We start from the raw sequence: 12918 nt of genomic DNA, 5'->3' as shown, positions 1-12918 counted from the left end.
CTCTTCAAAAAAAGTAGGGGATATTCAGAAACAATACAAAACTTCGTAAATGCACTGCTGTTTTTTTAGAGGTAACCAGTGTATGTTAATAACAGGCCAATTACCAACACATGAACATAAACAGTTCATATGGGCGGCTTATCTGGCGGCCCCATTTTACTGGCAAAGAGATAGACAGTCAAAAGTGAAAATGGACGTTTATGATTTTTGTCTTAATAATGAGTAATTGCTCCACCAACCCACAGACATTCAGCAATTCGTCGTGGCATGCTCCTAATCAACCGTCCAATCACGATTTGGGGCAATTTGACCCACTCCTCTTGCAGTGCCACGGCCAATTCTTGAAGTGTTGTCGGTTGCATTGACGTCGACGAACACGTCTCCCGATCAAATTAAACGCGACACACTAAAGCAAAGATACGCTTAACACTAAATCTTATGCAGGAACCGATAGGAAAGCAAACATGGATAGATAAACCAGCACGCGGCAGTTTTCATTAACCCTTCCTTAAAGTGTCAAATTTGACAATGAACCCCTCCCACGCGTATGGTGCTATTGCGTGTCGCATGTGTAGCTCAGTGGTTCTGTTGCGGCGATAAGTTCTTCATCTGTGAACATACTCTAAAAGCATGTCAAATGTCCATGACTATTTATCATATCACAACCTGCATAGGTATTTGCATTTCAATATCCCCTACTTTTTTTGAAGAGTATATATTAAACAAAATTTATTCAATGGAGAAGTTTCTAATTTTCAAAAGGCACATCCACTGTAATAGGTATGTACCAAGGTTTCATAAGATATTTTGAACAGTTTATGAGATATACTCCGTAAACATAACTCAGACATTGACGATGATGAGCAGTTAGCTAGGCAGATCCTCATCCATGCTATAGATAATTGACTGAGATCCTATTCGTTTAAATTCTAAAACATAGCACGGCAAATGAAAAAAAAAATATCCATTATAAAGTTCTCATATTGAAAAAATAAATTTAATTGCAAACTCTACACTTTTATGGACTATTTCACATTCTAATAATATTAGAATTATAAATAACAACTGATTCACAATAAAATAAACAAAAACAGGCAAAACAAATAAATATATATAGTGCACCACTTCAATATTTATCAACATCACATGTTTGAATTTAAAATTCTCAAAATGAAAAGACAACTTTTATGTGAAAAATCAAGTCTTGTTTTGTTTAATCTGATGTAGAGAGATGTTTCTTCCACTAAATGAACAACACACTTCATCTTGTCCCTCTTTACCTTTAGAACGAACTAGAAGTAATTAACTGAAATTCAATATGCTTCTTTGTTTTGCTAATTTAAATAACACACATTAATTTCATACGGAACACACAATAACTTTTGTTGTTTGAATGTTCACAAAATTCTTCAAAGTGAAACAAGAGACATAAGAGCAACTGTTGATATTCAAGAAGTTTCTTGTTTTCACTAATTTAAATAAGGCCATACAAAAACAATATTCTGGTTCTCAGACAATCATTCTAAAAATCTGATGGAGTAGGGAGTTTTTGTTGGTGTGATTTTATTTTGTAAAAGTATCACTACTACTTACAATAAGCATCACAATTTAAATTTTAAGAAAATACATTTATCTCATCACATCGTTAAATAATATGATTATCCAGTATCAATTATGATTGTCAATAACATTTACCAGGGATGCATATTTGATAATTGCGTCTACAGTACATTTCCGTTTTCATTCAATTTTTTTTTTAATTACATACCATATTTACTTCCTGTGACCCGGAGAAAACATTTAAATGCAACAATTAATGGATCTGTTTTGGGGTTGTTTTTTAAAAAAAAAAAAAAATAAAAACAGGTTATGCGGCTCTGTATAAGTGATGCAAATGTATCTGAGATCCAAAATACATTTTTTTATTTGGCCTAAAGCACATAAATTCCTTACAGATCAGATGGTAACTTTCATGGTTTAGAATGTTTATAAGATTCTATAAAGTGAAGCAAGGACCATAACTCTAGAAGTAAATAACCAGTCAATACTCAAGGTTTTCAGTTCGTATACATACAATACCATCACTCATTATAATTTATTATTATTTACATCTTTTCTATAGCGCAGCGATTTACTTATAAGTGTTCAGGATCTCTTTACAGTAACGGATGAAATACCAGAGAAACATAGTCAAATGAAATACACTGGAAATATATTCAACAGAATTGTGTCTTGTGTTTATTCAGTTCATTTATAAAATTTTTACATTTCTAATGGCAAGATAGCGAGGCTGATTGAAGACTATGTTACATCTGTATGGAGTTTAAACAACATTATCAGTCTTCATGTGTTTAACCAAATCTTTATATTTTTACCCCTTCAAGCTGCATTATACAAAATAAATAAACTGTATAGTTTTTTAGTTGAAGTATAAAAATCTGGTATACAGTGGACAGATAAAAGAATGAAGACTATTCTTGTAATTCAGATTCTGTAGTTGCCTCTGTTACAACAGCCTGACACGAATTAGATGTTTGCTGTACACGTATGTGTAAAACTTCTCCTGATTCAGTTGTTACCGTGGCTACTTGAATACCGTCTGCTAATGAGGCCATGTCACCTGCCTGTAATTGCTGTAACAAAATATAAAGTAAATTTTTTTTTATTACCAATATTTCACTTTCACATTTACATGTTTAACATACCAGATCACTGTTACTCTATACATGTACTGGCAGAGAGGTAGAAATTTAACCTCCCAAATAGCTGTAATCAAGAAAAATATTAAAGAATTTCTATAAGCTCATTTCGTTTCATTAAACAAAGCCTGGCAGTTAAGGTACCATATGCCGCTAATATGTTGTCCATACTGTAATAAGACTCCTCCCCCCCACCTCCCTCCCCTTTAAGAACTTACATGGTTAAGAATAAGAACTAACTTATGTAGAGTGAGTACAATGGACAGATGGATGGGTGAATGGAAAAACAGTGGAAACAACAATTTATGACCATGTATAATATTCATGAATGCAGATTTGTATCAACATTTACAATAATATTATCATATGATAATGAAGTAAACACAGGACATGCCCATCTTTAAATCATAATAATAGTAATTCAATTCAGCTGGTTAGTGAAAACATTCTGGAAAATTCTACACTCTACTTTCTATAATTGAACACTGTAACAGGGGTTAAAAAATACCCACTTGTGCAATATCAACAGATGCAATGAATAGTGGATGTAAACATTAAGAAGTTTTGTTTTAATAAATTATTTACCCCAATAACCTGATCTCCTTGTAATATTTGTATATGATGAGCTTGTTGTAACTGTGATATATGTTCAGGTGTAGCATGTAATATCTGTATTTCACCTTGACCTAAACCATCGTCCATAGAGACTGCCTGTTGAATATCAACATCACCCTGTTAACCAAAAAAATAATACTTAACACAGGAAAAAAACACTTAAAGATACTTTCCCAACAAGGTATTTATTTGGTAGTTATTTCCAATAAAAGTATTCCAATTGAGGTACTAGAAAAATAACAGATTCCCTGAAAAACACCCATGAGGAGCACACAAGACACAAATGTTAAGGTGTTGATCTAATGGCCAACAGTTGTGCGAACGATTCTGCGATAATCCAGGAATTTACTTAGGCTTCGACAGTTGACTAATCCGGACTAATGATAAATACAAACAAGCAGCTAAAAATGGATTCTCCCTCAATCAAATCATGTGATAAACAAGGCTGATAAAAATAGATTCTTGCGTAAGTAACTTCAAGCATATCTGTTTCACAAGTGTTTATCAGTATGCAAATAATAATAATTACGATAAAATATAATAGTAATAACATGCCAACAGTGAGGCTGATGTCCCCCACCGAAATCCTCAATTTTTTTTTTTTCAAAAGTATCAAGCAATCAAACTGATTATCAACTATACACAAGTTTAACTATTCTACCTCAATTAAAAGAGGTCTTGACCAATCAAATTGCTTATCAGTCCTTATTCTCAGCAGAAAATTCTCATCATCGAACTTAGTCAAGATAATTATATAATAAATCTATACTCGGAGTTTCATCACTCTCACTTAATTAAAACCAAAGTTATCGTGCCCCAAAGCATCAACCAATCAGATTGCTTATCTATACTTAATGTAAGCAGAGGATGTTTATCATCGAACTCCATCAAGGCATTAACCTAATGAACATCTATATCAAGTTTGAACATTCTCAACAAATCAAAATGCTTATCACTCTTTTTACCCTGAGCAGAAAATGCTCATTATCGAACTTAGTCATGGTATTGTTGTGATAAAACTTAACACCAGTGATGGGATTTCAAATTTTTTCTTGTCGGACATTTTTACCGAAAATAAAGGGACATAACTCTTATCGTTATTTAAGATGACAGTTTTTAGACCACACACAAAAATCACGTGTAAACAAAATATTCAAATTCGTCCGTAATATAAAAATAGGTGCACCTCGTTATTTTTCATATTTAATTCCCGTACGGTATTCAAATTTATGTCAGTAATATTTCTTCGAAATTTAGGTAAACCTGCGAGAAAAAAAATGAAATCTTTGAAAAGTTGAGAATCTTCAATGATTTATTGCTTTGTCTAGCTAAATTACAATAATTTACAATCAAATTCTTTCAAAAATCCTAATTTTTCCCCCTAGGCTTACCTAAATTTCGTTTCATCTTATATGGCCGAGTTCTTAAATTTGTGCGTTACCCTTTCAATGATGTCCGCCAAGTCGGTTAGAAGACGGAGACGTATTTTTTAACAGCGTGTTGTGTCGCTCATACTGACTCTAGCGAGGTAAGCAAGGTCTTATTTTCTCACTAAGATGTTCATTTATATTGTTCAGGCGTTCACAGGGACTGACACGCGACCGTTTAGCAGTAAAAAGTTGCCCAGTAAAATTGACTGGGAAACAAAATCTTGTCGACAAGGTTTTAATAGAAGAGTCCCTGAACGTAGAGGCCGAGTGTAATGAGACCTACGTCCAAAGCTGAACTACTACTCAATTAGAATCAAAGTTATTGTGTTCTAGAGCCTCAGCCAATCAAATTGTTTATATCCACTTAGCCTTAGTGGAAAATACTGATCATCGAAATCAGGCAAGGTATTGACCCAATAAACACCTACTCTAAGTTTGAACATTCTAGCTAAATTAGAAGTAGAGTTCTTGTATCTCAATAAGTGTGATGGGCAGACAGACAGAAAGCTGACCTAGTTTAATAGTCCCACACTTTCTATGAAAGAGAATACATCAAGGGAAATAACTCCACAAAAGATCCCTATATGAACATACTTGTCTGCTAATTTCTAAAACTAGGAATTCAGCAAAAAAGCTTTCAAAAACAAAATGCAAAAATCAGTTTGTTTTCAAACTGCTGACATAGAGTTTAATCTCAATCAACAACTACACCGACAGTTACAGTATCACTGTATATGTAAATAAAGGGGGGGGGGGGCGCTGTTGAGCAGTGGGTGAGATGGGAGACTTACCTTTTACTTATTGGTACTCTTACGCGCATTTCAGGATTATTTTCATCACCTAACCAACAACCATTAGGATAATCACCTTCAATAATAAACATTTTGAACCATTAGGCCTACATCCGGGTAGGATAAAGCACGAGACCGAGATTATAATGGGGAAAAAAGACTGAAGAAAATAACCCGAGAAGAAGAAAAAACCAAGACCGGCAGGCTGAGGTATTTCTGTCGAGGATTTTTTCTTAAATTTTTTTTCCCCAGCATAACCAAAGTCGAGGACTTTATCTTGCATATAAACCGTCTATGTTTGCATGTAGGAAAAATGAGAATATCCCCGAATTCCTGTATTAAAAACCTCTTATGGAAAATAAAACCTACCGTGGAAGAATAACCTGTTACAGGTTTAAAGAAAAACTTTCCAAAGAATAACCCCAAATTCCTCTGTATATATCCACAGCCGCCCCAGACTTTCATACTGCAAGTTATTCCAGGCATAAAATATAGGTTTACATCAGGTCAGGGAAAATGTTCATAACAGGGATATTGATTGGTTGAGAAAAGCAAACGTCATCCAATCATTTTGTACAATAGCCATTTCTTGCTGTTTTGCCAACATCATGGCTGCGTCGATTGTAGTGGATGGCAGAAATGAATGCGGGAATTCGTCGAAGAATCCTACTTTATGTCACATATATATATTTCTAAGACCGAGAATATCAGTTCTGCAAGAGATGTCAATGATCGCGAAGATTTAGAAGCCCGATCCTTTACAGAACAAGAAATTAAAGCCCTGCAAATGAGTCGAATTCCGCCAAACACGAGGAAAAATACCAATTGCATAGGAATATGGTGACACTTCGAAGTCAGTACAAAAGATTCCTAATTTCGCACAGATCAATTCATTAACTTCGCGAGGTATTGACATCCACTGACAGACAAAAACAAAAACAGCCATTAAATGAAGACGAGTTGGAATTGTAGAGGTCTCAAGTTTGTAGTGTAGAAAATGCCAGTGGATTAATTTATACTAGTAATATATTTGGATTACGTGCTGCGGATGAGCATAAACCGCGACAAAATGTGAAAGTTTTTAGTGTTGAAAATGCAAAGAGATTAATTTATAACAGTAAAATATTTGGATTATGTGCTGCGGATGAGCATAAGCCGCGACAAAATGTGAAAAAGCGACAAAATGTGAAAGTGCGACTAGATATCAAAATGTAAAGAAATGTGAGACAAAATGTAAGAATATGACTGAGAATGACGCACATTCGAAAAGTGCTGAGACAGTTGAAAATGATCACTCCTTTACCATAACATGTTCAAAATGGGTTGTAGATGTTCAAATAAATATGTAAATCATGATTTGGTTAATTTTGTCCCTTTTCAACTGATACACGGCCACTTTTCAACTGATATACACGGCCACTTTTCAACTGATACAAGTGGCCGTGTATCGGTGTATACTGTAACAGTGTAAATCTTCGATAATAACTAAAGACTGGAACTATCCTTGAGACTATTTATTACCGGAAAAAATTTAACATCATATACGGAGAACAGCACGTCCGACAAGCAGAGTAACTGTCCTGGAAACGGGATGAAACCTAGAATGTTTTGTCAAAATGTACAAATCGGTATTTATAATAAAGTGGTATCTTAGGAATTAACAATATACACCAAGGTTACTATTAACAATTAAAAAGGAGAGATTAAACTATAAAAGACATTGTAATAAAATAAACAATAAGATAGTAAATAAACTCATTAATGTGTCAGCTGTCAACGATCAGTCATTAGATAAGTAGCTTAACGTCTAATTAACAACGCAGGATTAATAGGAACATAAGAAAAATAGAAATGTTTAAATGAAAGAATGAATAATGAACGAATGATATATTGAAAGAAGGAAATACCAACAATTCACAATATTATCACCATTATATTACCCTCCCATCTTCATCAAAGAGTCGAGAAAAAGTATGGGTATAATTTAAGTTGTTTGGTGGACTCGGGCAAGACACTGGGTAATATATTGAAACAACACTTGGACTAACGTCCGCGTGCAGTATCAATATTAATACTTAAAATACAGATGTGACGTCGTCCTTTGATGTTGACGTACCATTATTTCAAATAATGGTACGGGCAAATTGCCAATCGTACATTATTTATACTAGTGAAATAATGGACTCGCATGACGCATTTCATTGCAAAAACCTACGGCCCTCTTGTTATTACAATATATTACTTAATGTATCGCTCTCGATCATTAAACTATAATTAATGTCTCGCTCTCGACCTGTAGACTAGATGCATAATTTACAACTGTAGATTATACTTTATTTAAAACTATTGGACGAGGTACCTCATATAAAACTAGTATAAGACACATCGTATAAAACTACTAGATAAGACAGATCATAATATGAGAGAGAGAGAGAGGGAGAGGAGAAACGGGGTTTAACGTCCACTCGACACAAACTAGGTCATTTGGGGACTTACATATGGTTTATTTTTATTTCAATAATTCGCTTGCGCGTAGGGGGCTTTAGCAGTGGAGGGAAACCGGAGGACCCGGAGAAAACCCACGAGGTTGGACAGGCGACCCTACTCCTTATCACGTACAACCGGGAATTCGAAACCACGCCAGTTGACTCAATTACAGACTTTATGATACAGCGCGCACGTGCTAACCATTCGGACACCCCCCCCCCCCAATCATAATGAAACTAGTAAATAAGGCACATCATGTAAAACTAGACACATCATTTAAAATGAGTAGACAAGACACATTATCTAAGGCTAGTAGATACGACATACTTATCAAAAATTGTAGTTAAGATACACCATCCAAAACTGGTACTAATGACAAAACACGTTATTTAAAACTAGTAGACAAATTTTGACAGGTGTTGGTCACTCAGTGGGCAGTGCTTACTATTTCTAGAACGCCCGATGCCACTTGTTTTGGATTTTTCACATTTTTGTTTGACTTTTGTATAAGACATTGGGGCATGGTAAATGTGATAAACAAGTTGTTATCTTACGGAAACATTCACACGCAGCGGCTTTAAGGTATTGTGTACCGTTTGTCATGTGAGTTTCGTTTACATTGACTGAGTTCACACACTTATTTAAACAGCGTAATTTATGTTCACGACATAAAGTGCATAAGTGTAGTTAAATAATTAAATTTTGGGTTTAATACGAAAATTATTTCCTATTATATTTAATATTGTTTGTTGTCGGTACATAACCAGGGGAATGGTCGGTAAACGTGATTGAATATATAAGTAATAATAAAGTATATTACCTACCTATGTTTTCAACATCCAATATGTCCTGGGCCCTTATTCACGAAAACTTAAACTAAGATACAATCGAAATTTTAAGAAATACTGCAATTCGACTGGCTGACCAATATGCAAATTGGATATATGCAAATCGATTTTACTGGTCAGCCAATCGAATTGCAGTATTTCTTAAAATTTCGATTGTATCTTAGTTTAAGTTTTCGTGAATTAGGGCCCTGGATTTATCATTTAATACACGTATATAGCTGACAGATTTATTGCGGTAATATACCACAAAAACATGCATAAGCCAGTTCAATATAGAACTTTGACGCCCAATATTTAATACATGTATGACATTAAACTTACTTGTCTTCTCGAAATACCTTTAACCTTCGTTCGTAAAATACAATAAAATAACAAAAAAACAACACGATTATTGCGATATCATACCAAATATTTACCGATATGTCGTTTTATTCAAGATAAAGGTACAGAAACAAATATTAATAAGTTAAGAAACATCTTCATTGGTTGATAAAAATTAATTGTTTGCTTAATATATGATTGGACTAAATTAGATCGTATTTATTTTGGTTTCCTGTGGTGCGGTGTCAAAGACGGTAATTATTTTGCTCTTTCTGGAAAACTTTACACAAGTCGCCACCAGGTTCATCTGAAAGTACCCGTGAACTTTAGCAGACAGAAAGGGAACAACGCATGTGAAAGTATATTATAATATGGCATATCAAAACTAGAATCGGGGATCTTATAAAATGAGGCGATATAGCAAACTCTCTATATATACGTAAACGACTCGAGTGTGTGTATTCGATATTACCGACATCTAGCCAAGGGAACTACGAATACCCATAAACAGCAGTTAAAACGCCCGAGAAGAACTCGGATATTAACTCCGTGGAAGAAGCAGTGCGCCTTGTAGTACACACAGAAACCATGATACTTTGCAACATATTCAGAGCTTACGGTCGACTCTAGGTATTGCAAACTATCAAGGTGTACTACCAGGTGCAGATGTGAATGGGAGGGGCGGTGAATTAAACCCAGAAAAGACATGCCCAAAACAATTGACTCCGCACAAGCTCCAGGGACAATCCTCAAAATCATCCACCGTGGATGTAAGGTTGAATGTGACAAGGCAAAGTGAACCAGTAAGCGATTCCACGAAACCTTCTGTTGCAATTTATTCTATAGGAAATTAGACCCATTGCTCTCATTAATACATCTTACTCAATAATTTCACTCCTGCCATTAATACGCCCCTTAAATTGACTGGAGAATTAGACTCATTTCTGCCTTAATCTGATTGGGAATCTAGACTAGACTCGTTACTGCCTTTAATATGCCCCTTAAACCTTTTTTTTTGGGGGGGGGGGGGGGCTTTTTTGTTAGATTTGTTAAAGAGACTTTAGGTGTTTGATTTTTTTAACCTCCCCTCGCCCCCACTCGATTCGTATTATTCGTCATTCTCGTATTTTGTGATGTCAGCAGATTGGGAAGCTTTTGTGCGCTGCATAATCTCAACAGTACCATAACCAGCCATTCCGACCACCAGGAAAGCCATGCAAATGTACAGTTTAACGTTGGTGACGATAAAGTCGTTGTAGGCGTATGCGAAAATAAAACCAGTTGATTCCCATAAACGGTAATTAGCAAAGGCTGGCTCTGCATCCTTTTTGAATAAAAATCCATAGAAAGCTGAAAGAAAACAATACTCATAAATTTAATTTAAAAAAAAATTGTCATGCAAGATATGACCACAATTTACAAGTGATGGACAGAGAACAAGCTAAAAGGGCATATAATAATGAGTCATAATTCAGGATGATACAGTCCGACGTGCGTCAATATCATAATGAACTGAGAAGTTTGGGATATAAACATAAATTTTAAGTTTCGAATAAAAATTGTGACCTCTAGTGTGTCCACAGCCTTGGTATTACACGCTTTTACACTATTTGCGTACGGGGAGCAAGCATTTTGACGGGAAGTTCCGGTCCGATATTCACGAAATTCAAACCGTGATATTATACTATTCAAAAAAAGTAGGGGATATTTGATTTTGGGGGCATAATACTAAAATATGCAAATGACTACGAAAAAAGTCACTATAGAACCTAACAGAAGAAACATTTCCAGTTACATGTGACGCCCAAACGCACCAATAGCTACCGCATGGAATGCAGGTGATGCTTGGGATCATCATGGGGGTCCAACCCAAGATTTGCACGACTCTGACTTTGAATGTTACAGTCATTGTGGCATTGAATTCCACGGTGGAAACATCAGTTTAATTGTTTTAGTGACCAGAAAACAAATTTTGATATGCGTCGGCTTACCCAAAATGAAAGGTTACGTGCCCTTGGCATGCTACAGATCGGCACAACACAGGCGGTTGTGGCGCGGACGATGAATGTTTCTCAGTCTGTCATAAGCAGGCTATGGTCCAGATACCGTGATACACAATCTGTACAGGACAGACCACGCTCAGGTTGACCAAGGGCGACAACTCAAGCCCAGGATCGATTTATCCGTACCTTGGCCTTGAGAAATCGTGTCATCACAGCAAATCAGATCAGCGCTCGCCTTCAAACAGACACTGGTGTGAGAGTGAGTGGCCAGACGATTCGGAATCGACTGCATAGGGGTCACCTTCGCGCCCGACGTCCTCGCGTGATCCCTTGTTTGAGAGATCATCACATTCAGGCAAGACGTCGTTGGTGTAGGGGATCGTCAACACTGGGATAATCGACGCTGGAGCAATGTGATGTTTTCAGATGAGTCAAGGTTCACTGTTGATTTTTTGGACAGACGTAGGACGGTGTGGCGTCGTCGAAACGAGCGCTTCCAAGACGTTAACGTCATCAGACATGATCGATTTGGGGGTGGTTCTGTTATGGTGTGGGGAGGCATCACTGTTGCTGGAAGAACGGCTTTACATGTTGTTGCAGGGCGTGTTACAGGCCAGTACTACCGGGACAACATCTTGGTAGTCTATGTTGTGCCGTTCGCACGACGTCATGGCCGCCGTTTCATCTTCCAGGATGACAACGCAAGATGTCACAGGGCCAGGATCGTTACATGTTACCTCCAACAACAGAACATCACCACATTACCTTGGCCAGCACTGAGTCCCGACCTCTCCCCCATCGAGCATGTCTGGGACATGCTTGGACAGAGGTTACGTCAACGTCAACAACGTCCTGCCAATGTCCAAGAACTTGCTGCTGCGTTGCAACAGGAATGGGACAATCTGGACCAAAATGACCTTAGACGTCTCATTAGGAGTATGCCACGTCGGATCAATGCTTGTTTGGCAAACAGAGGAGGATTTACCCGTTACTGACTTGGTTGTGATGCTGTGGTAACTTTGCTGTTTCACCCCGGGTATCATTTTACCCTTATAACGGTCAGTCTGTGCCTTACTTAGTCTAACGATCATTTGGAATAAATCGATGAATGTGAACTTCATTTCATTTTGTCATTTGTTTCTTCGTCAGTTTCATTAGGTGACTTTAATAACACTTAAAAATCAAATGCCCCCTACTTTTTTTGAATAGTATATATTTAGACGTTTTTTTTAAAAATATCGGTTAGAAATTGTAACCTCTAGATGTTCAACAAGCTAAAAACGTTATTTTTCGTACAATCAAGGCCATAATCCAGGAAAGTATCGTCCGATATATGCGAATATCGAAAGGAACCGAGATCTATAAACATAATTTAAGTTTCGTCAAAATTGGATAAAACTTTTGACCACTAGGGGTCCACAACCTTGGTATTAATACTTTTACACTATTGGCGTACAGGAAGCGGCCATATCTTCTGAGCAATTTACGTTCGATTTACACGAAACTCGAACTTCGCCGTCATTATGGTGCGACGGTCATATTTTTCCGGTTTTGTAATTTGTAAATCGGATAAATATTGTGACGTCTAAGGGCCCACAAGCTAAAACGCGATTTTTTTTATACAATCAGGGACCATAATTAATGAAGTTACGGTCCGCTACATGCCAATACCGAAAGCAACCGAGATCTTTGGGATAAACCTATGTTTCAAGTTTCGTCAAAAT

At 36.4% G+C, this 12918-nt stretch overlaps 1 protein-coding gene and 2 long non-coding RNA genes across 3 annotated transcripts in view; 1 reads left to right on the top strand and 2 right to left on the bottom strand.

The window, feature by feature from the left end:
* Positions 1 to 1848: 1848 nt before the first annotated feature.
* Positions 1849 to 5275, bottom strand: LOC130012290 (uncharacterized). Its single transcript, XR_008787701.1, has 3 exons — positions 5173 to 5275; positions 3285 to 3431; positions 1849 to 2633 (listed from the first exon to the last, which is right to left on the bottom strand). It is a non-coding gene; the product is annotated as an uncharacterized LOC130012290 (long non-coding RNA).
* LOC126816645 (uncharacterized) overlaps positions 4745 to 12918 on the top strand; it is a 25320-nt gene continuing 17146 nt past the window's right edge. Inside the window, exon 1 of the long non-coding RNA XR_007678484.2 lies at positions 4745 to 4842. This is a non-coding gene — a long non-coding RNA (uncharacterized LOC126816645). The remainder of the gene's footprint in view (positions 4843 to 12918) is intronic.
* Positions 9064 to 12918, bottom strand: part of LOC126816640 (protein unc-93 homolog A) — a 20911-nt gene continuing 17056 nt past the window's right edge. Inside the window, exon 7 of the mRNA XM_050543339.2 lies at positions 9064 to 10541. Coding sequence (XP_050399296.1) covers positions 10300 to 10541 — 242 coding nt within the window. The 3' untranslated portion in view covers positions 9064 to 10299. The remainder of the gene's footprint in view (positions 10542 to 12918) is intronic.

This window comes from Patella vulgata, chromosome 3 (assembly GCF_932274485.2).
Source record: "Patella vulgata chromosome 3, xgPatVulg1.2, whole genome shotgun sequence".
Lineage (NCBI taxonomy): Eukaryota > Metazoa > Mollusca > Gastropoda > Patellidae > Patella > Patella vulgata.
Note: the sequence above shows the minus strand (reverse complement) of the source record. Positions and strands in the feature narration are given on the sequence as shown.